Source organism: Mesoplodon densirostris, chromosome 9 (assembly GCF_025265405.1).
Source record: "Mesoplodon densirostris isolate mMesDen1 chromosome 9, mMesDen1 primary haplotype, whole genome shotgun sequence".
NCBI lineage: Eukaryota > Metazoa > Chordata > Mammalia > Artiodactyla > Ziphiidae > Mesoplodon > Mesoplodon densirostris.
Window position 1 is genome coordinate 76,403,565 of NC_082669.1, and position 23,804 is coordinate 76,427,368.

At 40.1% G+C, this 23,804-nt stretch overlaps 1 protein-coding gene across 2 annotated transcripts in view; it reads right to left on the bottom strand.

Moving 5' to 3' along the window:
- The window catches only part of DOCK4 (dedicator of cytokinesis 4), a 498,051-nt gene that overhangs the window by 116,073 nt on the left and 358,174 nt on the right, over positions 1–23,804 (bottom strand). For both annotated transcript variants that reach the window (XM_060108913.1, XM_060108912.1), the window contains exons 18-23: positions 23,430–23,527; positions 23,238–23,321; positions 22,951–23,051; positions 20,787–20,868; positions 19,564–19,734; positions 8,228–8,420 (exon numbers count right to left, since the gene is read on the bottom strand). In XM_060108913.1, coding sequence (XP_059964896.1) covers positions 8,228–8,420; positions 19,564–19,734; positions 20,787–20,868; positions 22,951–23,051; positions 23,238–23,321; positions 23,430–23,527 — 729 coding nt within the window. The remainder of the gene's footprint in view (positions 1–8,227; positions 8,421–19,563; positions 19,735–20,786; positions 20,869–22,950; positions 23,052–23,237; positions 23,322–23,429; positions 23,528–23,804) is intronic.

Genomic DNA, 23,804 nt, shown 5'->3' on the forward strand with positions numbered 1-23,804 from the left:
CTTTTGTAATAAAACTTTCCTTCTTTAATGCACATCATTTATTCAATAGCTATCGCTGCTCCATCCTGATCCCTAGCCATGATCCAGTACCTAGTATTCACGAAACATTTATCAAGCAACTATTATGTACCAGGCACTGTTACAGAAGCTAAGATAGAACTGTCATCAAGATAAATATAGCCCCTGCTCTCTGAGGCTTTCCTTCTGGGATGAGGGTAGGAGACAGACATTAAACAACTAAATCACCAATTCTTTAGTTATTACAGATGTGTTAGGTTATCCAAGAAGTAAAAAGCCAAAGAATGAGAGTAATAATGGGGTGGGCGAGGCAGATAGAAGATTTCTGGAGAAATGAGAGTTCAACTGAGCCCTGAAGGGTGTATGGGGGTCAACTAGGCTCAGAAAGGAAGAGGAGAAAGTGGGTTCCAAGCAGAGTGAAGAAATATGGAGATGGAACCAGGCAGGTGGGCCGGGCCAGATCACAAGGCCTCGAGTGTGCCCTCGAAACAGAATATAACAACTGGGATGTGAATAAAGGAACTGGGTGGGAGTGACATCATCTGGTATGAGTTTCTGAAAGGGAACTATGACTACACAGATGGACAGGAGAAGGGAGATATGGGGAAAAAGTATAGAAACCACTGAGGCAGGTCAGAGCAGGTGGCAGTTTGTATGGAGAGGTGGGAGCTGGGGAGGGGAGAAATGGCTGGGCATGGGAGACGCTGTGGAGGCCCAAGAGCAGTGGTGGTGGTAGGTGGAGATGAAGGGCAAAGGGAGAAGAGGGCTTCAGGAACGACTCTGAGGTCTCTAGGTGGAAAGTATTGCCACATAGACTGTATTGTAATTTGCTACATTACTTATAACAATACCTGGAATGGGGTCTGCTCACAATAAACATTTGTTGAATGAATGAATGAGCTACACCATGAGTTCTACTAGATCTGACGGGCAACTGAAATGGACCTGACATTTCTGTGTTCGTGGTTTTTTTTTTTTTTTTTTTTTTTTTTTTTGCAGTATGTGGGCCTCTCACTGTTGTGGCCTCTCCTGTTGCGGAGCACAGGCTCCAGACGCGCAGGCTCAGCGGCCATGGCTCACGGGCCCAGCCGCTCCACGGCATGTGGGATCTTCCCGGACCGGGGCACGAACCCGTGTCCCCTGCATCGGCAGGCGGACTCTCAACCACTGCACCACCAGGGAAGCCCTGCGTTCGTATTTTAACCCAGCTTAAATGGGAAGTAAGTAGGTTGCACATCACATTATCACAGTCCAGTGTGCAGCGACTCCACGTGCTGGCACTCGCCCTGGGTGTCCAGGAGAAAGCAGCTATTCCTAACACCATACTTCAATGCAAACCACGGCAGCTGCTTGTGGCACTGGAAACAAGACACTCATCCCGGCTCCACTCCCCGCCACCCCGGAAATCTGTGCATATGTGATTGAGTGACAGATAAGAAATGAAAAGATAGGGGTTCACCCTTTCCCCAGAAACGTGCTTGTTCATTCAATCAGTATTGAAGAGATCAGAAATAAGGTCAGAGAACAAAGTTGAAATTGGATGGTGAGTAGCCCAAAATATGGACATTTACCTTTATTTTCAAATGCCACAGATAAAACTTAGGGTCGGCTACGATTTTGGTGATGCATATTTTTCATTTTAAGTTCTATGTTCAGAGTGGCGCATTACCTAAAACTCCTAATTTTATCTTTTTCTCTTCTAGGGAAAGATGTGGAAATTCTTTTCCAAAGAAGCCCTTTTCTAAGTACTTCTTTAAGAACCTGCACTTTAACATGGTTTTAACTAATATATACACCTTAAAATTTTTATGTGTGCATATCTTTTTTTTTTTTTTTTTTTTTTCTTTTTTTGCGGTATGCGGGCCTCTCACTGTTGTGGCCTCTCCCGTTGCGGAGCACAGGCTCCGGATGCGCAGGCCCAGCGGCCATGGCTCACGGGCCCAGCCGCTCCGCGGCATATGGGATCCTCCCAGATCGGGGCACGAACCCGTATCCCCTGCATCGGCAGGCGGACTCTCAACCACTGCGCCACCAGGGAGGCCCTGTGTGCATATCTTTAATAAAAGCCAAGAATAGAGACTGAACAACTATGAAAACTACGAAACTCTCAGCAAGTGCGTTCAGAGCTCCCTGATGGTGGAGGCCACCCAGAAAGGCCTTCGCTCCTAAGTTTTTCCACTTTGAGCAAGGGGACCTGGGGGAAAACACAGATAAGGGCAGTAAGGAGGGAGTGGATGAAGGAATTGAGACTAGAGGGGGCAAAACACTAAAGATATTTTAACAAAGGCTTTCTTGAGGTCTCAGGGGATTTTTCAAAAAAACAAAACAAAACTATTTTTATATTGGCTAACCAACATGAAATCTACATTAAAAAAAACGAAGGTCTTTACACTTCTTCCAGTGGTCCTGCATTATCATTCTACTTCTAGGGAAAAAGAGCAGCCCTTATTCATGCAACTCTGCTCATCTTTATAAGGCCCATCTACTACAGCGCAAGCTCTGGCTAATAGAAAAGCTTTAAGCAAATGGCATTTTCAAAAGTGAAAGAAATTTAATCACTTGCAGTGACAGAGAAGTCAATACTCAACTATGCTTTAACTATAGTTCTAAGAAATAAAAGCTACCAGGCACCCGTCAACTGTAGTAATATTTCGTTCTTAAAGTTGTCAAATTAATAGATAAACCATCACACATCCTTCCTTTATATTATGGCCTAAAATGGGAGGTGGAATGGGGAGGTGGAGGCATTCATTCCCAGAATAAACTGTAAAAATAGTCTAATAGTCCACCTTCCTCCCTCTCTCCTTTACTTTCATTGCAGCCTTGTATCAAATCCACAAAAGAGCTAACAGGGACCGAGAAGTTTCTGGTGAAAAGGAAAAAAAAATGACTTTTGGATGCTTTCTTAAGAAATCCCTACCCTAAGAAATCTGATTCTTTATTTTGTAGGAAAAGAAAGTAGCACCGTCATGTTTCTCGTCATTACACACTCAGTGCACTTATCCTCACCTCTATTATCTGCGTTGAGGTTTGCCTGATAAACTGCTCAATTATCCCAAAGTAGAAATGTATATGACTTTTTCTTAGCAAGCAAATAGCTCAGCAATGACTACAGACCTCTGCTGAACAATTCAAGTGACAAGCAATGGAGCCCAGTGCAAATGTGATGCAAAACCACAGTCCCCCAGAGCCTGACCTTGCTGTCTGAGAAGACTCAGCACCTGCCCTCTCACCCCCATTGCTCAAACCATCCCTCTGCTCCCGCTCTCCACACTTCCCTGCCCCAACCTCTATACTTCAAATCTACTCTTTTTGCCATTGCTAAAGCTGTCTTCTCCAACATCATTGAGACCTTTTCCTGGCCTTCAAAAAACAGGAAGAATAGAATTGTGGGGAAAAAGGGAAAAGTCAGTTGTTCAACTTTTATACCTTAAGTATGTCTGACTGGACCCCACATGATTTAGACATCAAATAACAACTTGCTTAAATTCCAAATCTGAGCTAAGTCTTTCAGGTCTGGCCAGATGCCCTAGACTCTCACCTTGAGGGTGCAGCTCAAAGGGGTTGACTCAGTCCTGCCTGGCTGTGGAATGCCTCCAGCCCTGAGGCTGCCCCTTGGCCCTTAACTCAAGATGGCTTGAACCTTCCTATCGCTCTTTTCATCCCCTTCTGTGGTGCTGACCTTGTATTCTGTATGTATTAATTTCTAATCTAAGCTCAACTAGAGATATTCTGCAGCCGTGCTGCTTCCTTTGTGTGTCTCCTCCACTTTTTTTCTCCTTGGGATTTGTGATGGTTACTTTTATATGCCAGTTGGACTGTGCCATGAGAGCCCAGATATTTGGTTAAACATTATCTTGGGTGTGTCTGTGTGAGTGTTTCTGGATGAGAATAACATGTGATTTGGTAGACAAAGTAAGCAGATTGTCCTCCCCAATGTGGGTGGGCCTCACCTAATCCGTTGAAGCCCTGAATACAAGGAAAGGTGGAGTAAGGGAGGGTTTACTCTCTCTGCCTGTCATTCAGCTAAGAAGTCCATCTTCTCCTCCTTTCAGATTTAGACTGGAATTTATACAATCACCTCTCCTGGTTTTCAGGCCTTGGGACTCAGACTGGAATGACACCATCTGCTTTCTTGAATCTCCAGCTTGCCAACTGCAGACCTTGGAACTTCTCAGCCTCCATAAGCACATGGGGCAATTCCTTATAATAAATCTCCTTACACACACATACACACATGCACACAAACATACACTATTGGGTCTGCTTCTCTGCAGAACCCTAATATAGGATTCTAGTACAAAGCCAACTTTCAGAACTTTCTCTCTCTCCTAGGGGCTTGTAACATCTACTGTCTTGTTCTCCAAAATGTTTTGAAATTTATTTTCTTAAAGTGTGGGCCAATTGTGCTCCACATGCCTTTCTAGCTAATATGAACCCCCAGAAAATGAGATCACTTTCTCAGATTCTTCTCACTACTCTATCACTAACCAGTTCATCTTTGCTGATCAGAATTCAGCTCAGAGTAGCAATTATCTTTGCCATACACAATGCTCTGAGAAATGGAACTGTCATTAAGGCAGTCAAGAATTATGTACTTTGTCTTCAGCTGAATACATAGCCAGTTGATACCCTGTAACATACTTATCTCTACTTTATTTTGCCCTGTTCAGATTTATAATTTTAAGCAGAAAAGTGTCATTTGTAACTTCCATCTGGCCAAGATGTGTGTACTTGCATGACTGCAGCACTTCGTGTTCCATTTATTTTGCTTTCAATAAGTAAATAAAATTCATAGACTTCTGAGTGTTTTTGACCTTCTACGCCATCACACTGCTTCTGAACTGTTTGTTTTACCCATATGTAGTAGGCAGAATAAACAGTTGCCCCCAAAGGTATCTACATCTTAATTCTCAGAACCTGTGAATATGTTATGTGAAAAGAATATGTTAGATGAAAGAGATTTTGCAGAAATGATTAAATTAAGGATGTAGAGATAGGGAGATTATCCAGGTGGACACCATGTAAACATAGGGGTCCTTACAAGTGAAAGCAGCTAGACAGAGTCAGAGGGAGATGTGAAGACGCTACACTGCTGGCTTTAAAGATGAAGGAGGGGCCCACAAAGCAAGGAATGCAGGTGGCCTCTAGAAGCTGTAAAAGGCAAGAAAACAAATTATCCTCTAGACACTATACAAAGGAATGTCACTCTGTTGACACCCTGATTTTGGCCCAGTGAGAAGCATTTTGGACTTCTGCTCTACAGACATGTAACATAAGAAATTTGAGTTACATTAATCCACTAAGTTTGTGGTAGTTGTTGTAGCATCAATAGGAAACTAAGAGGCCAAAACTATATGTAAAACATGAGTCTGGTGTTGGTGATGCTATTCTTTTTTTTTGGTTATGCTTCCTAGGTAATATTTACCCATTCTCTGTCATTTGGTTATAGGTATTTTGGGGGAAATAAGAGAAAACTGGGGCAACCAAATTCCAAACTCCCTTTAAAAACTCCTTTCCTTGTTTTAAGAAGTGTGTGTACTTTTTTTTTTTTTTTTAAGTAGAGGTCAAATGTAGTAGACTTAATCCCTTTACCTGTTGTTCTCTACCAGAGCCTCTCTTACTATGGTTCTCTGCATCCACACAATGCCCTTAGTTACAGTTTTATATTGTCCCTCTTCTTCTTCCAATTAGACAGAATCTGCTTATTTTTGTGAGATTTGCCATGGCCCTTGTAGGGTTCACACTCTCCTCTTAACCACCAGCCAAGACCTCCTACCTGGTTCTTTGACACGGTCTACAGAGCCAATGATTTGCATTGCACATCTTTGCCTCCAGTATCTCATCTTTCAACCGGACAACACAGATGTGCTCCATCTATCCCCCAAGTCCACAGTTTCTGACTTAGAATTTCAGTCACTAGAAATACTTTCTAGGTTTGCTAACACTAATGCTGGGTCCCATGTGATTTAAATAGAGGGTAGTTTGAGCCTTGGAAGGCTCTCAGAAATGCCTGCTGTTTTTCTCCATGAAGATGGTCTCCTTCCAGATGCGCCCTGCCATTTATACACGACGACGGTCTATTTTCCTCAGTAGTGAGTCACTAAACAGCAAGCTAATTCTATCTTCCTGGGGCACTGACAGAAGTCTACCCTCTTACTAGCATCTGCACGTGCTTCTAAGTGTTCCATTGATCGGGAGCTGCTTTGCTTCCCAAAAGTTTATGCTTCCCCATACTTATCCTCTATGGTGACTGTCCCACATATCATGAGAGGGAGGTTCCCCCACCTCCCCTTCCTCCTCCACACCAGTGTCACCATCACTAAATTCCAGTACTGGCTCTGACCCTCTCCTTCAGATCACAAGAACAGACCCTCCAGGGTCCACACATCCTTGGTCTCTAGAGTCCCTCTATCCTGGCCCCTGTGAATAATTTCATCACCTCCCACAGAGAGCTGGTATCTTTTCTTCCGGCCTGTAGCAGCTACTTTTTGTTTCTCCTAAGTTCTGATTTCTCTACCACCTCCTGAGCATCAGTAATCAATAAGAAACTGAGCCCACAGACAGAACACATCTCCCAGGGGCAAATAATGAACACAATCGCCCCAGATAATTTCCTTATATTTGAAAACAGTTTTCATTACCTGTGTTGCTCTTTTGGTGTCAGATTTTAACCTAACAAAGAATTATCTGGTCTGTGAGGGAGAAATATGGTAAAAATCAACTATTCTTCTGAGAGGGGAATGAACTCTTCTCAGTTTGGTAAAAAAAAATTAAAAGTCTAGTCAAATTGGGATGCCTGGTCTGGACCTTAACCCCTTCTACTTCACACCACCTTTTCTTAACCCTGGAGGAAGCCCTAACCACTGAAGCAGAACCTCTAGGGCTCTCAGGGATAGAGTTTGAAAACTACCATGAGAAACATCTTTTTTCCAGGAAGAGATGTGTTTTTATGTGGAAAAATCAGAAGGTTGAACTTTCTTTCATGTTGATTGAAGCACTGTTTATTTCAGAAAAAAAAATCAGAAACATACTAACAGTCTATCAACAGGAGAAAAAATAAATTAACCATTATATATATATACACACTCAGTGGAATACTATACAAGAGTAAAAAAGAACTACAGCTATATCTAGTAGTATGGATAAATATAAAAGTGTAATATTAGTCAGAAAAAGCACTCTACTTAATGACATTCAACATAATGTCATCATATAAAGACTAAAAGATGAAAAAATTTTCAAGAGGTTAAAAAAATATGTTTTTATAGCTACAGAATAAAGGCATAGAAGGTAGAAATGGAATCTCTGATAGTGGAAACTTCTGTGAAGGAAGAGAATATATACAAGAGGGCCTGAATATTTCTATAATGACAAATCTCTTAAAAGACCCAGAGCAAATATCTGATATTGCTGAGATTTGTTAATGATTTACTCATATTATGCTCTATTCTTGTTTGTATGTTTAAAATGTTTTAGGATAAAATAATGTAAAAAAAAGGTTTATTAAATATATTTTAAACACCATTTCAAAAATACTGCACTATACACACATATCTGCATTCAGGTGAAAACATAATTCTTGGAAGAATTTCTAAAAGTTTTTGATTCCGTGATAATGACAGAAACTTCTTAAACTTTAAAATGAGACTGGTATTTTATTATTTTTTTCAGAAAAAAACAGAAGAAAACAAGAGGCAATGGGATTTAACAATAGATATTATGACAAAATCAATTTAGTAATTAGTCACTTACTATTAGGATAAAATAAAAAATGACAATACACTGAAACTTTCACCCAGTTTCAGAACACAAATTGATGGAAAACTTTTAAGGACAAAAGAGACAAATAAACAAAGATCATAGCAGGTCCCTGTAAGCATCTCTGAAAGAAAAATGTTAAATTTTGTTGAATGTTAAAAAAAAAATCTAGAGCAAGGAAAAAAGCATGCCCTACACTACAACTTGTTATGATTAGAATTAATAATTTAATCATTAGAGTTTTCATTCTTTCTAGAAATAAAGTTTGAAGAGCCATACTTTTGTATCTGACTATTTAATAAACTTATTCTACCATCCAAATAAACAATGCTTTTGAGAAAGTAGTTTTTAGTTTCCTTTTTTAATTGCTTCTGCTGACCTATAATGACAAAATGTAAATAATGGCTTTCTAGAGACACTGTTTCATCCAAGAGACCCAGCACCTTACCTGGGTTGGTATACAGCTGGCTTTCCACGGTTTTGCCGATGCACTGCAGTTTAACTGCTTGCAGGGCGTCATCCACGTGCACAATGGTCGGCAGACTGCCCAGGGTGTCCTGTACCAAGTTGGCCACTTCCCGGACATCAAAGAGCTTCAACAGCTCCGAGTACACAGCTGGGAAGGAGCTCAGAAACACAGCCTTAAAGAGATGAAATTTAAATCAATTCCCAGATATGACCTGAGAAATCAGCTATAAAATGTTAGTGAGTTTAAGATTGTGACAAATATTTTTGAATGGCAGAAAAATGGATGTAAAATGTTTCTGGTACTGAAACTAAAAAGACTAAAAAGGATAAAAGGCAAAATTTAGAAAAAAAAAAGTGTACCAAAATAGAACAATTTTTCAAAATATGCAAAGGTACAACATAGTAAAAACTGGGAAGCTCTGTAAAACTACTGACATTAGAAAGATGATGGACAAAATGCCCAGAGAATCAGCAGAATACAGCATGATCAAATGGAAAGAATGCTCATCTAAGACCTGGATTGTAATTATTTATGTTTCATTCTTTTTGGAGACGCTTTCTGAAGTGCTCATTTAAATCTCATTTACTTTTAAGAAGCCAAACACATTAATTCTCTAAAGCACTCAATTTATGATTAAAGAAAAAAAACATAGGACATCAGAAGGCATCAGAAGACCTATATTATATGTAGGACTAGTTTGGCTTCTAATAAGCTCTGTGACCTTGGACAAATCTTTTTAACCCTGTAGGTTTCAGTTTCATCACCTGTAAAACAACAAGATCACTAGAACAACCCCTTAAATTTCTTCAAGATATACTGAAAACCCAGAACTGTCTGTATTCTTTATATAAGTAAAGAAACCTGATAATTATATTTTAAGGGGAAAAAATATGCTAACATCAAACCCTGAGGGGCATACTTTAAAAACTGGGCTAGGAGAAGACCTTCCAGATGGCAGAGGAATAAGACAAGGAGACCACTTTCCTCCCCACAAACACATGAAAAATACACTTACATGTGGAACAACTACTAAAGAACACCTACTGAAAGCTGGCAGAAGACCTCAGGCTTCCCAAAAGGCAAGAAACTCCCCATGTACCTGGGTGTGTGGCTGACAGGGTCTTGGCGCTCTGGCTGGGTGTCAGGCCTGAGCCTCTGAGGTGGAAGAGCTGAGTTCAGGACATTGGACCACCAGAGATCTCCCAGCCCCACATAATATCAATCGGCAAAAGCTCTCCCAGAGATGTCTGTCTCAACGCTAAGACCCAGCTCCACTCAACGAGCAGCAAGCTCCACTGCTGGACAGCCCATGCCAAACAACTAGCAAGACAGGAACGCACCCCCAGCCATTAGCAGAGAGGCTGCCTAACATCATAATAAGTTCATAGACACCCCAAAACACATCACCGAATGCAGTCCTGCCCAACAGAATGACAAGACCCAGCCTCATCCACCAGAACACAGGCACCAGTCCCTTCTACCAGGAAGCCTAGACAACCCACTGAACCAAGCTTATCCACTGAGGGCAGACACCAAAAACAACGGGAACTATAAACCTGCAGCCTGCGAAAAGGAGACCCCAAACACAGTAAGTTAAGCAAAATGAGAAGACAGAGAAATATGCAGCAGACGAAGGACCAAGGTAAAAACCCACCAGACCAAACAAATGAAGAGGAAATGGGCAGTCTACCTGAAAAAGAATTCAGAGTAATGATAGTAAAGATGATCCAGAATCTTGGAAACAGAATGGAGAAAATACAAGAAACATTTAACAAGCACCTAGAAGAACTAAACAGCAAACAAACAATGATAAACAACAAAAGAAATGAAATTAAAAATTCTCTAGAAGGAATCAATAGCAGAAAAACTGAGGCAGAAGAACGAATAAGTGACCTGGTAGATTAAATACTAGGAATAACTACCATAAAGCAGAATAAAGAAAAAAGGATGAAAAGAATTGAGGACGGTCTCAGAGACTTCTGGGACAACATTAAATGCACCAACATTTGAATTTGAATTCGAATGCACCCCTATTCGAATAGGGGTCACAGAAGAAGAAGAGAAAAAGAAAGGGACAGAGAAAATATCTGAAGAGATTATAGTTGAAAACTTCCCTAATATGGGAAAGGAAATAGTCAATCAAGTCCAAGAAGTGCAGACTCCCATACAGGATAAATCCAAAGAGAAACACGCCAAGACACATACTAATCAAACTATCAAAAATTAAATACAAAGAAAAAATATTGAAAGCAGCAAGGGAAAAACAACAAATAACATACAAGGGTATCTCCATAAGGTTAACAGCTGATCTTTCAGCAGAAACTCTGCAACCAGAAGGGAGTGGCAGGGCGTATTTAAAGTGATGAAAGGGAAAAACCTACAACCAAGATTACTCTACCCAGCAAGGATCTCATTCAGACTTGACAGAGAAATTAAAATCGTTACAGATGAGCAAAAGCTAAGAGAATTCAGCACCACCAAACCAGCTTTACAATAAATGTTAAAGGAACTTCTCTAGGCAGGAAACACAAGAGAAGGAAAAGACCTATAATAACAAACCCAAAACAATTGCGAAAATGGTAATAGGAACATACATATCGATAATTACATTAAATGTAAATGGATTAAATGCTCCAACCAAAAGATATCTACTGGGTGAATGGATACAAAAACAACACCCATACATATGCTGTCTATAAGAGACCCACTTCAGTCCTAGGGACACATACAGACTGAAAGTGAGGGGATGGAAAAAGATATTCTGTGCAAATGGAAATCAAAAGAAAGCTGGAGTAGCAATTCTCATATCAGACAAAATAGACTTTAAAATAGAATCAATCCAAGAAGAAAATATAACAACTGTAAATATTTATGTACCCAACATAGGGGCACCTCAATACATAAGGCAAATGCTAACAGTCATAAAAGAGAAAATCGAAAGTAACACAATAATAGTATGGGACTTTAACACCCCACTTCCACCAATGGACAGATCAACCAAAGTGAAAATAAAGAAGGAAATACAAGCTTGAAATGATACATTAAACAAGATGGATTTAATTGATATACATAGGATATTCCATCCAAAAACAACAGAATACACTTTCTTCTCAAGTTTTCATGGAACATTCTCCAGGATAGATAATATGTTGGGTCACAAATCAAGCCTTGGTAAATTTAAGAAAATTGAAATCATATCAAGTATCTTTTCTGACCACAATGCTATGAGACTAGATATCAATTACAGGAAAAGAAACTGTAAAGGATACAAACAGATGGAGGCTAAACAATACACTACTAAATAACCAAGAGATCACAGAAGAAATCAAAGAGGAAATTTAAAAATACCTAGAAACAAATGACTATGAAAACACGACAGCCCAAACATATGGGATGCAGCTAAAGCAGTTATAAGAGGGAAGTTCATAGTAATACAATCCTACCTCAAGAAACATCTCAAATAAACAACCTAACCTTACACCTAAAGCAATTAGGTGCAAATACCCAAAGTTAGCAGAAGGAAAGACATCATAAAGACGAGATCAGGAATAAATGGAAAGGAAATGAAGGTAACTATAGCAAACATCAATAAAATTAAAGCTGGTTCTTTGAGAAGATAAACAAAATTGCTAAACCATTAGTCAGACCCCTGAAGAAAAAAGGGAGAAGACTCAAATCAATAGAATTAGAAATGAAAAAGCAGAAGTAACAACTGACACTGCAGAAATACAAAGGATCATGAAAGATTACTACAAGCAATTATATGCCAATAAAATGGACAACCTGGAAGAAATGGACAAATTCTTAGAAATGCACAACCTTTGGAGACTGAACCAGGAAGAAATAGAAAATATAAACAGACCAATCACAAGCACTGAAGCTGAAACTGTGATTAAAAATCTTCCAACAAACAAAAGCCCCGGACCTGATGGATTCACAGGCGAATACTAACAAACATTTAGAGAAGAGCTAACACCTATCCTTCTCAAACTCTTCCAAAATATAGCAGAGGGAGGAACACTCCCAAACTCATTCCATGAGGCCACCATCACCCTGATACCAAAACCAGACAAAGATGTCACAAAAAAAGAAAACTACAGGCCAATATCACTGATGAACAGAGATGCAAAAATCCTCAACAAAATACTAGCAAACAGAATCCAACAGCACATTAAAAGGATCACACACCATCATCAAATGGGGTTTATCCCAGGAATGCAAGGATTCTTCAATATACGCAAATCAACCAACGTGATACACCATCTTAAATTGAAGGATAAAAACCATAGGATCATCTCAATAGATGCAGAAAAAGCTTTTGACAAAATTCAATACCCATGTATGATAAAAACTATCCATAAAGTAGGCATGGAAGGAACTTATCTCAACAAAATAAAGGCCATATATGACAAACCCACAGCCAACATCATTCTCAATGGTGAAAAACTGAAACCATTTCCACTAAGATCAGGAACAAGACAAGGTTGCCGACTCTCACCACTATTATTCAACATACTTTTGGAAGTTTTAACCACAGCAATCAGAGAAGAAAAGAAATAAAAGGAATCCAAATCGGAAAAGAAGACGTAAAACTGTCACTGTTTGCAGATGACATGATACTATACATAGAGAATCCTAAAGATGCTACCAGAAAACTACTAGAGCTAATCAATGAATTTGGTAAAGTAGCAGGATACAAAATAAATGCACAACAATCTCTTGCACTTCTATACACTAATGATGAAAAATCTGAAAGAGAAATTAAGGAAACACTCCCATTTACCACTGCAACAAAAGAATAAAATACCTAGGAATAAACCTACCTAAGGAGACAAAAGACCTGTATGCAGAAAACTATAAGACACTGATGAAAGAAATTAAAGATGATACAAACAGATGGAGAGATATACCATGTTCTTGGATAGGAAGAATCAACACTGCGAAAATGACTCTACTACCCAAAGCAATCTACAGATTCAATATAAACCTGTCAAACTACCAATGGCATTTTTCACAGAACTAGAACAGAAAACTTCACAATTTGTATGGAAACACAAAAGACCCTGAAGAGCCAAAGCGATCTTGAGAAAGAAAAACGGAGCTGGAGGAATCAAGCGCCCTGACTTCAGACTATACTACAAAGCTACAGTAATCAAGACATATAGTGCTTGCCCAAAAACAGCAATACAGATCAGTGGAATAGGATAGAAAGACCAGAGATAAACCCACACACATATAGACACCTTATCTTTGATAAAGGAAGCAAGAATATACAATGGAGAAAAGACAGCCTCTTCAATAAGTGGTGCTGGGAAAATTGGAGAGCTACATGTAAAAGAATGAAATTAGAACACTCCCTAACACCATACACAATAATAAACTCAAAATGGATTAAAGACCTAAATGTAAGGTCATACACTATATATAAAATTCTTAGAGGAAAATATAGGCAGAACACTCTATGACATAAATCACAGCAAGATCCTTTTTGACCTACCTCCCAGAGAAATGGAAATAAAAACAAAAATAAACAAATGGGACCTAATGAAACTTCAAAGCTTTTGCACAGCAATGGAAATCATAAACAAGACGAAAAGACCACCCTCAGAATGGGAGAAAATATTTGCAAACGAAGCAGCTGACCAAGTATTAGTCTCCAAAATATACAAGCAGCTCATGCAGCTCAATATCAAATAAACAAACAACCCAATTCATAAGTGGGCAGAAGACCTAAACAGACATTGCTCTAAAGAAGATATACAGATTGACAACAAACACGTGAAAGGATGCTCAACATCACTAATCATTAGAGAATTGCAAATCAAAACTAAAATGATGTATCACCTTACACCAGTCAGAATGGCCACCATCAAAAAATCTACCAACAATAAATGCTGGAGAGGGTGTGGTGAAAAGGGAACCCTCTTGCTCTGTTGGTGGGAATGTAAATTGATACAACCACTATGGAGAACAGTATGGAGGTTCCTTAGAAAACTAAAAATAGAGCTACCATATGACCCAGCAATCCCACTACTGGGCATATACCCTGAGAAAACCATAATTCAAAAAGAGCCATGTACCACAATGTTCATTTCAGCACTATTTACAATAGCCAGGACATGGAAGCAACCTAAGTGTCCATCGACAGATGAATAGATAAAGAAGATGTGGCACATTTATACAATGGAATATTACTCAGCCATAAAAATAAACGAAATTGAGTTATTTGTAGTGAGGTGTATGGACCTAGAGTCTGTCATAGAGTGAAGTAAGTCAGGAAGAGAAAAACAAATACTGTATGCTAACACATGTATATGGAGTCTAAAAGAAAAAAAAAATGGTTCTGAAGAACCTAGGGGCAGGACAGGAATAAAGATGCAGACGTAGGGCTTCCCTGGTGGCGCAGTGGTTGAGAGTCCGCCTGCCGATGCAGGGGACGCGGGTTCGTGCTCTGGTCCGGGAGGATTCCGCATGCCGTGGAGCGGCTGGGCCCATGGGCCATGGCCGCTGAGCCTGAGCGTCCGGAGCCTGTGCTCCGCAACGGGAGAGGCCGCAGCAGGGAGAGGCCCGCGTACCGCAGAAAAAAAAAAAAAAAGATGCAGACGTAGAGAATGGACTTGTGGACATGGGGAGAGGGAAGGGTAAGCTGGGACGAAGTGAGAGAGTGACATGGACATATATATACTACCAAATGTAAAATAGATAGCTAGTGGGAAGCTGTCGCATAGCACCGGGAGATCAGCTTGGTGCTCTGTGACCACCTAGAGGGGTGGGATAGGGAGGGTGGGAGGGAGATGAAAGAGGGAGGGGATATGGGGATATATGTATACATATAGCTGATTTACTTTGTTATACAGCAGCAACTCACACAACAATGTAAAGCAATTATACTCCAATAAAGATGTTAAAAAGATAAAGAAAACAAATAAAATACACTTAACCCCACTTTATAGTATAAATATTTTAAAAATATTGAATAATCAATTTTTAAACAAATTCATTGCATTTGTGATGTACCAGGAATTCAGAATTGTCAAATAAAGCAATGATTGTCTCTGAAAAAAATAAAAAATAAAAATTAAAAAAAATAAATAAAAACTGTGCTAGGATTGTACATCGAAACAAACTCAGCCTTTTAAAATTCCACAAAAGGAGGGCAGTGGAAGGAAAAGTCGATCAGCCTCAAACACTTGGTGAAGGAAGAGGCACATTTTGTAATATGAGATTCAAGGGCTGGTGGGTTTACCATTGAGATCTGACACCAGGGAAGGTAGGTCAAGTCTACAACTGCTGATGATTCAAACACAGAATCAAATTCAAATTCTTGGAGTTTTGTATTTACCTGTATAGCAGCAGCAGAAATTGTAGAAGAGCCAAGACCTGTTTTTGATGCCAGAACCATCAGAATGCTTAAGGTGCTGAGGTCAACAGCTATGTTTTCCCCTTGACTCATTTTTTTTTTTTAGATGTTGGGGGTAGGAGTTTATTAATTAATTAATTTATTTTTGCTGTGTTGGGTCTTAGTTTCTATGCAGGGGCTATCTCTAGTTGTGGCAAGCGGGGGCCACTCTTCATCGCGGTGTGTGGGCCTCTCACTAGCGCGGCCTCTCTTGTTGCGGAGCACAGGCTCCAGACGCGCAGGCTCAGTAGTTGTGGCTCACGGGCCTAGTTGCTCCGCGGCATGTGGGATCCTCCCAGACCAGGGCTCGAACCCGTGTCCCCTGCATTAGCAGGCAGATTCTCAACCACTGCGCCACCAGGGAAGCCCGTCCCCTTGACTCTTTAAAATTATAGATTTTCTTGAATGTACTTAAAATTAATAACCTGATATTCCCTGGTAAAGACAATATTTATATAGCCTTCATTTCACTCTGCAAAGAGCTGAGTCATACAGATGAAATTAAAAAAAATTAAAATAAAATGAGCCCAGCTTTCTGGTCACTAAAGTCACCTAAGCTGACTTTTCTCAGGAATCCCTTAATTTATCCATCAATTCTTTATTTATACCTCTTTATTTCAAAAAGGTATTTGAATGTGCTTGCAGTGTAAGATACAATTATTAAAAAGGATAAAGGAACAAGGAAGTTGTGATGAGGGCAGAAAGACAGTTGTAATAGGTATCTAAGCTAAAGATTTTTACTGAAAATAAAAATAAAAACATGATTTTGTTTTGACCTTCTTGGTAGCCAAGGCAAATAGAGAAAGATAATTAATAGGAACTTGGGGCAGGGTCTTGGGCCTCAACTCCTTCTGCCATTCCTCTTTCCTTGGGGTTTCCAAGGTGGAGACCTGTCCTTGGAATGGGAAACCAAGATCCACTGTATATAGCTGACTTAGCCTTCAGTCCTGCCCAGGGCAGGGCTCCTAAGGACAGAGTCATTAACAGGCTGGGCTTAGGCCAGGAGTACTAAATGAACCTGCTAGTACCAGGATGGTCAGATCTATAGAGCAGCCATCCACTGATCCAACCTGAAGGATTGCTGGGACCGCTATTCTACCTCCAGGAGATGGCATTTGCTCTGAGTTGTAGCCCACATGGAAAAAATGCAAAATGGAGCAAGGATACTGGGTTTCTGTCTTTCAGGCAAGAATCTTTAAGGACCAGTGGATAACCATGGCTGTGGACATGGTAGGCAGAGTTCTAAGATGATCTCCATGAACTTTGTCCCATGATGCTGTTCCCACGCAGAAGTTTTCTCTGGCTTGTGGTGGGGGAACTCAGAGATTTGAAGCATGAGAAGGATTTGACAAACTGTGCCTGGCTTCGAGGATGGAGGGGCCACACACCAAGGAATGCAAGTGGCCTCTAGGAGCTGAGAGCACCCAGTTCCTCCTCCCACCCCTGGCTGACAGCCAGCATGGAAATGGGAATCTCACTCACAAGGAAACTGATGCCTGTCAAAAGCCTGAAAGATCTAGACAGTGAATTCCTCCCCAGAGCCTCCAGATAAGCCATCAAAGCCAACACCTTGATTTTGGCTGTAGGACCAAGACCTGACCAAGCCTTCCAACCTATAGAACTTGAGCTAATAAATGGGTGTTATCTAAAGCCATGGCGGTCATTTGTTATGCAGCAACAGAAACCTAACTATTGGATCAATCAGATTAGTGACACCTTCCTTCTTGGAAGAGAGAGCTAAGAAGGTGTGGGGTCAAAGGGGGACTTGGAATGGGAAGAGGTGTTTAGCATTCTCCCCAAACATAAAGGAACAAAGTCCTCATTGCTTAATGAAGAAAACTAACCGCTTCATTATTTTGTATAAATTTTCTCTTAGCATCAAAGTAAATAAAATTATCATTTCAAAATTTACAAGTATAGGATACTGCATAAAATAATAGAGAATGACTTCAGTAGAGTTTACGAAGATATTTAGAAACCATTACACATTTTATATATCATCTCTTGATAAAAAGCTAAGGGCCAAAAAAGAAGAATCAAATATGATTCTTTGAAGGTGCAGAAGTTGTTTTACTATCTTTTTTTTTTTTTTGCGGTACCCGGGCCTCTCACTGTTGTGGCCTCTCCCGTTGCGGAGCACAGGCTCCGGACGCACAGGCTCAGTGGCCATGGCTCACGGGCCCAGCCGCTCTGCGGCATGTGGGATCTCCCCGGACCGGGGCACGAACCCGTGTCCCCTGCATCAGCAGGAGGACTCTCAACCACTGTGCCAACAGGGAAGCCCTGTTTTACTATCTTGATGGAGGGGTAGAACTTAGAGAATCAAGAGCAGTTGGAGTTCAGTATGTTAAACAAAGAAAAGGAGGCTGCTCTATATTGTGGTTGTACCTCAGCAGCTGAAATCATCTCAGGGTGACTGCTAGGGTTCGGTGGAAACAAAACTAAGGTAAAAGAATATTTCTCCAACTTTAAAGAAGAGAAAAATCTCTTGAGTCCCTACAAAGGCATCTCATTAAGAAACCATGACTTAAAGTTACTCTTAAGAGTAAGAGAATATTTTTCAGTTATGGATTAAGTAAGTTTTATCTCTGTAACTGATAAAGGCTTGTTTTGTTTTGTTTTGTTTCAGAAAAATCTCAAAATGAAAACTCAACTTTTCAATAGCTTTTGTAAAAGTAGTGAACTTCTGAGAACTTTGATCTAAAGGAATATATGTTAACCTGTTAGAGTATCCTTTTCAAATATCAATGGCTGATAAGTAGGGTCTGGCTAGTGGGCAACTTGACACTGAGGCTTCTGGCAAGTTTCCTAACGTGCAGTGATTGTACCATTGACAAGAGAAGCCAAAATGACATTAACAGAGCCTGTATCCTTAACCAGATGGAAGATGAGTCCACCTCTGCAAAGAAGAAAGTAACAAGAATAGCCCCCAAACAGTCAGAAAACCATGGCTCTATTATTGGGGGGGGTACATTTCTAGTGTTTTGCCATTATATATAACGCCTTCCAAATGTCAAATGACACCAAATTACAATACTCTTAGGGATCTAGTTTTGTCTCCTAATCTCCCATTTTATACCCCAACTCTCAGTGATTATAAGTCTCAAGTCTCCAGGGAATGGTAGTAAAGAGGTTGCTCCTCCATCTGACAAGTTATTAAACCAAGTTATTAGAATTAAATGTGTACAAGAAGGATTAAGAAAGTATAGAGAAAGATATTCAGAATTATCTCTTGGCACATGTTCAAGGCCATGCTATTTGGAAAGTGTACAGATCCTGTTCTTAAACAAAACATGGGGAGCTACTCCTGGTCATAGAATTTGGCAGCAACTGCTCAGCACTGGTCATAGCAGATCAATCCCAGGACAATTAGCGTCAAGTTAAATAAAACAAAACAACACGCAATTTAGCTGAGACCAATATAATGAGTCTCAAGTCCACAGATTAAAATGCAGCACAAGGGAGTTCTCTGGTGGTCCAGTGGTTAGGACTCGGCACTCTCACTTCCCCGGGCTTGGGTTCCATCCCTGGTTGGGGAATTAAAAAAAAAAGCAGCACAAGGCCTGGGGAAAACAACTGCAGCAGATTGGCTAGAGCGAAATTCCTTCCCCTTGGCTGACAGTGACAGGGTGTCTCTATCAGTATGTGTTCTACAAACTGGAATGGAGGTTGGTGCAAACCAACAGGCTCTGCATTCAGAGCGAGAACAGTCTGAGGAAAGGCAACCTAACTTCTGCTCTGCTGGCGTTCGAAAGCTGAGGGACTTTTTAAAAGTCTATTCAAAGTCAGTTAAGCTACAAATATAAGCCGGAGCTACAGATTGCTGATGGAGAAAATATTCACTTATGCGGCTGTGTAAAAATAAATAAATTGGACTCATTTTTCCTCTATTCAGCAGAGACGAAAAAAAAATTACCTGTGATTGAGATAACGCTCCAGACCCTTTGCTTTCTTGTGAAAGAAAAAAACGGACTGACATGAGGAGCTCCTGAATGCAGCGGCGAAATTCTTCTTCATTCTGGCCCCCGGTGGCGAGGGAAAACAGCCTTCGAGACTGAACGATATACTTAAAAATATATTCTTGGGCCTTAAAACAAAAGTTTTAAAACATTAGTTTCAAAGGAAACCAAAGGTATTTATTTGACGATGACACAGCACAAAAACCATAGCACAACATTAGACTTTTAAAATATTGACTTAAATACTAAGGCCCCGTGAGATTTTTGAACAGTATTTACTCGTAGGGAAAGAGCCATTTTTCTCTGATGCCTAATGAGAGAAAAAGTATAGATAATTTTTAAATTCTATGTAATTCTTGAGAGGTATGAACATTAAATGTTTCTGATCCTAAGATGATTTTTTAAATTTAGTCAACAAAGAGACAGTGGTCTGTTTTTCAAAAATTATTTTGCTTTGCTGATAGGTACTCTTGCCACCTGCATTTTACCTTCAATTGGCCCAAAATGACAAATTTATAATGAGTAAAGTGCTTGTTTTTTTAAAATGTACACCTGTTTACTTTTATCTACTGACGTCAAATAGGGTATACTCAATTATAGAAATCAAAAGACTGCCAGAGCTGTTACTGGACAATCCTTTTAAGAATCTATATTCTTTATAAACATGTTTGCAGGTAAGGTATCAACATCTCCATATATACTGAGCACGTAGGGCCCAGAGATATGGGCAGTGTTAAACCATGAGACCCAGTAAAACCTCAGGTTTCCTCACTGTGATCCCTGCTAAGCCATCCTATTATCCTCTCTTAAGACAAATGGCCCTCAGATGGTCTCTGTCAGGGTGGTGGAAGCAAGAGCCAGGAACTTCTAAGCTTAACTGCCCATGTGTGGTCTTCTTTTCTTTTCAACCCTTCCTCCTGCCAATCCTACACTTCAAGTGTTCAGAGCCCAGAGGAGTAAGGATTCAATGCCAGGCAGATTCCAGTGGGCAAGGCTGGCAAAGTCCCTTTCAAATTTCATCAGCTCTGGAGTAGCCATAAACTGATTAAGATCCTTGAATTGGAATGTCAGTAATACATCATCACCAATTACTGTCTGTGTAGAGGAAACCAATTCGTTTAGGCATCACCACGCAACAGCACTGTTAGACTGTGATCTGTTATTGACAGCGTGTCATTACCTTCAACACCTCCTGGATGTGCTCTTGTCTCTCCGCTTCTGTGATCCTGTCCACATACCACTTGAGCACTTTGATGAGATCTCTAAAATACAAGGAGACATGCAGAAGGTAGAATTGCTCTCATTCTCAATTAAATGCCAACAAATCAAATGCTTATGTTTATCATGAGGAGGCTTCATTTCCCAACAGTTCTCACGTTTTTCTGTCCAACTGCCATAACATAATAATTCTACAAAGTCTGCATATCAACATCACTACCCCTTTTTTGAAGCTGAAGAGAGAAACAACACTTCCTCCCAGTGAGATTCCTTTCAATCTGGACATATTCCATCGGCCCTGCTGTTTCTGGCAGTGCTTCCAATGGGTGAACACAAATATCTGAGAAAAGGACTCTGGCCAAGGGAGTGCCTGAATATGACTGTCATGGTCAATCTCGGACAACTGCTAATTGGGATTCCCTCCCCAGCGACTACGTAAACAGTTGGATGAAATATTCGGCTGGAGGCAAAAGGGGGTGTGGGGAGGGATGAAGGTAATACCTCCCCATTTCTAAGCACACCCCCATGGAGTTATCAAGCCAATTCTCTGACCTGTGGGAAGAATGAGGCTTACCGTCAAAGTATGCCTTAGTAATTTCCAGAAAACCCAAGTCTCATTGTTTTAAGAAACAAAAATTGAATTAACCTCCACCCCCCCAAATTCTCAAGATTGCAGTTGTGTGACCGTTAACACTGGTCAGTTCTTGGTTTCTAGGTAACAGAGCAATTTTTAAAAATGCTCCTCTTTTCTGTCGGGAGAGAATCCATGAATGTGCTAGTAGGTAGATGCTGCTGGGAGTGCTATTTTGAAGATGATCTGTCGGTGAGTTTCTGGCCACCCACAGCTCAAGACAATTCCACGGGCCTTATTTGCCTTATTAGGACTTATTAGCTGCCTTCCTGGCCAACCTGAAATTTAGAAATTACACCCTCGTTCTCTACCTTCCAATGACAGTCTCAGTCGGAGGTGGTGACCACCTCACGCCAGAGCCCAAATTGTTAGGCCAAGGGGCAAAGTCGGGCCAACAATTCAAAACTATCCCTGTTGTTACATTCACCCTCTGAAAAACTCATGTTGGCAGAGGGTCAAGTCTTGCAAAAATGACTCCATTCATTTAAACGTCAGAGGCATCAATCTTACCAGGCCATGGTGGGGAATAACCAAAGGAACAGGATCAAATGCTTAATTGATTACCTATTATCTTTTATACAGTACATAGATTGGGAAAACCCTGATTCCATGCTCTTTAAACACACCTCTGGGAATAGATGATTGTGCATGTACATACCCATAGGTGCTTAAAGTATAAGGTAAAAACTTCGGCAGAATAGCAATGACAACAGTGTAATGGGGAGATAGAACTTTGGGGTACATTTCAGGGCTGTATTTAAGCAAGGTCCCAAACCGGGAAGATGTCACGATAGGACAGAAAGAGGGACATTGTCACCTTCTGGCAACTATCGCCTGGGGTACGTGGAGGCAGGAACCAGCTAAAGCATGTCATTATTCATTTACTTTTAGCCTTGCTTGCATAATTTGAGCTGACAGGAAAGGACCAGCAGTTAAAATGGCAGCTGGTAACAAAGGGTAGAGTCCAATGACTGAACTGCTTGCAGCCAGGGACCAGGTCTTCATATGATCAGCACAAAGCATAGTGCCTGGTATGCAGTAGGCACTCAGTAAATATTAACAGATGAATGAACAAATGACTTTAAAATGGTATGATGGCAAAGATTGTTTTCCCATCATATTTCTTTCTTAAAGACATCTAGAATCATCAAGGAGTGTGGTGATTAAATGGGGCTCTTGACAGCCAAAGTGAAATAACCAGATATTTTAGACTAAAGAATATCAAGTGAAACAGAGACAAGAAGAAAATACCTTGTATTTTAGGTTTCAGGAATAGAATTCAGGAAGTTCTTTTTTTTCCCCCTTTTAATCAAAATAAGTTCCAGCCATTAAAAGAAGGTGTGTGAGAAAGGAAGAAACTGTCTCAAGAGACACTTCAGTGGTTGTGCTTCATTTCTTCCTATACTCCCTTTTAAATTTTCCTATATAGTTGGTTCTGCTTTAAAAAGCTCAAAAGAAACTGCTTCTATACCAATTACAAGATAAAGGGCCTTACCTGTATGCAAGTGCCCCAGCAAAATGACTCTCAATATAAGTGTCCATTACAGGTTTAAAATGATGAAATTTGCTATCTTGCAGCAAATTTATTATGTGAACCTAAAAAAAAAAATGGAGCTTTATAAAACTGAACACAAACCAAGATTTTTTTTTTTTGGTAGAGGGGAGGGGGAAGGTTTCTTTTCAAGAAAGCTCATGCTATTATGTGCACATTTATAAACAGCCTTAGGAAAGTCAAGATTAAGAGACAAAATTAAGATATAATTAAAGTGAATTTAAACTCACCAAAGAATCAAACACTTTAGACCCATATTTTTGGGAATTTTCATCTAAAATTCCAAACAAGGTATCCAGTGTATCTTGCAGAAACTGTTGGATAAAGAAGTAAAAGCATAAATAAAATATCCTCTGTCCTTCCCCTCTAAATATTCTTTATCCCATGAAATTCTCAGAGAGGGATAACAAAATAGTATATACCTTTACTATCTCTGAGCCATCAATTTCTTTTAATTTAGAGAGACAGCCTGTGATCTTGTCTGGGTGGGTTCTCCATTTCAAAAGATCAAGCATATCACCTTTCCAAACAGAAAAGGAAAATTAGTTGCCTTAATAGAGAACAGCCTCTCACACGAAAGTGTTCTACTGTAAACGCTGAATTCTTACACACATTGCCTCTTGGTCACCCAAGTTGCAGGCTCCCAGGCCCTCCCACTAGGCCTCTAAATGGCATTTATTACAGTGTATTCTAATTATTTCTCCCTTCCCAATGCCCTTGACTTACAAACTCCTACTTATCCTTCAGTTCTCAGGCTAGCTATCTGTCTTTGCCCCCACTAGACTGTAAATTCCAGA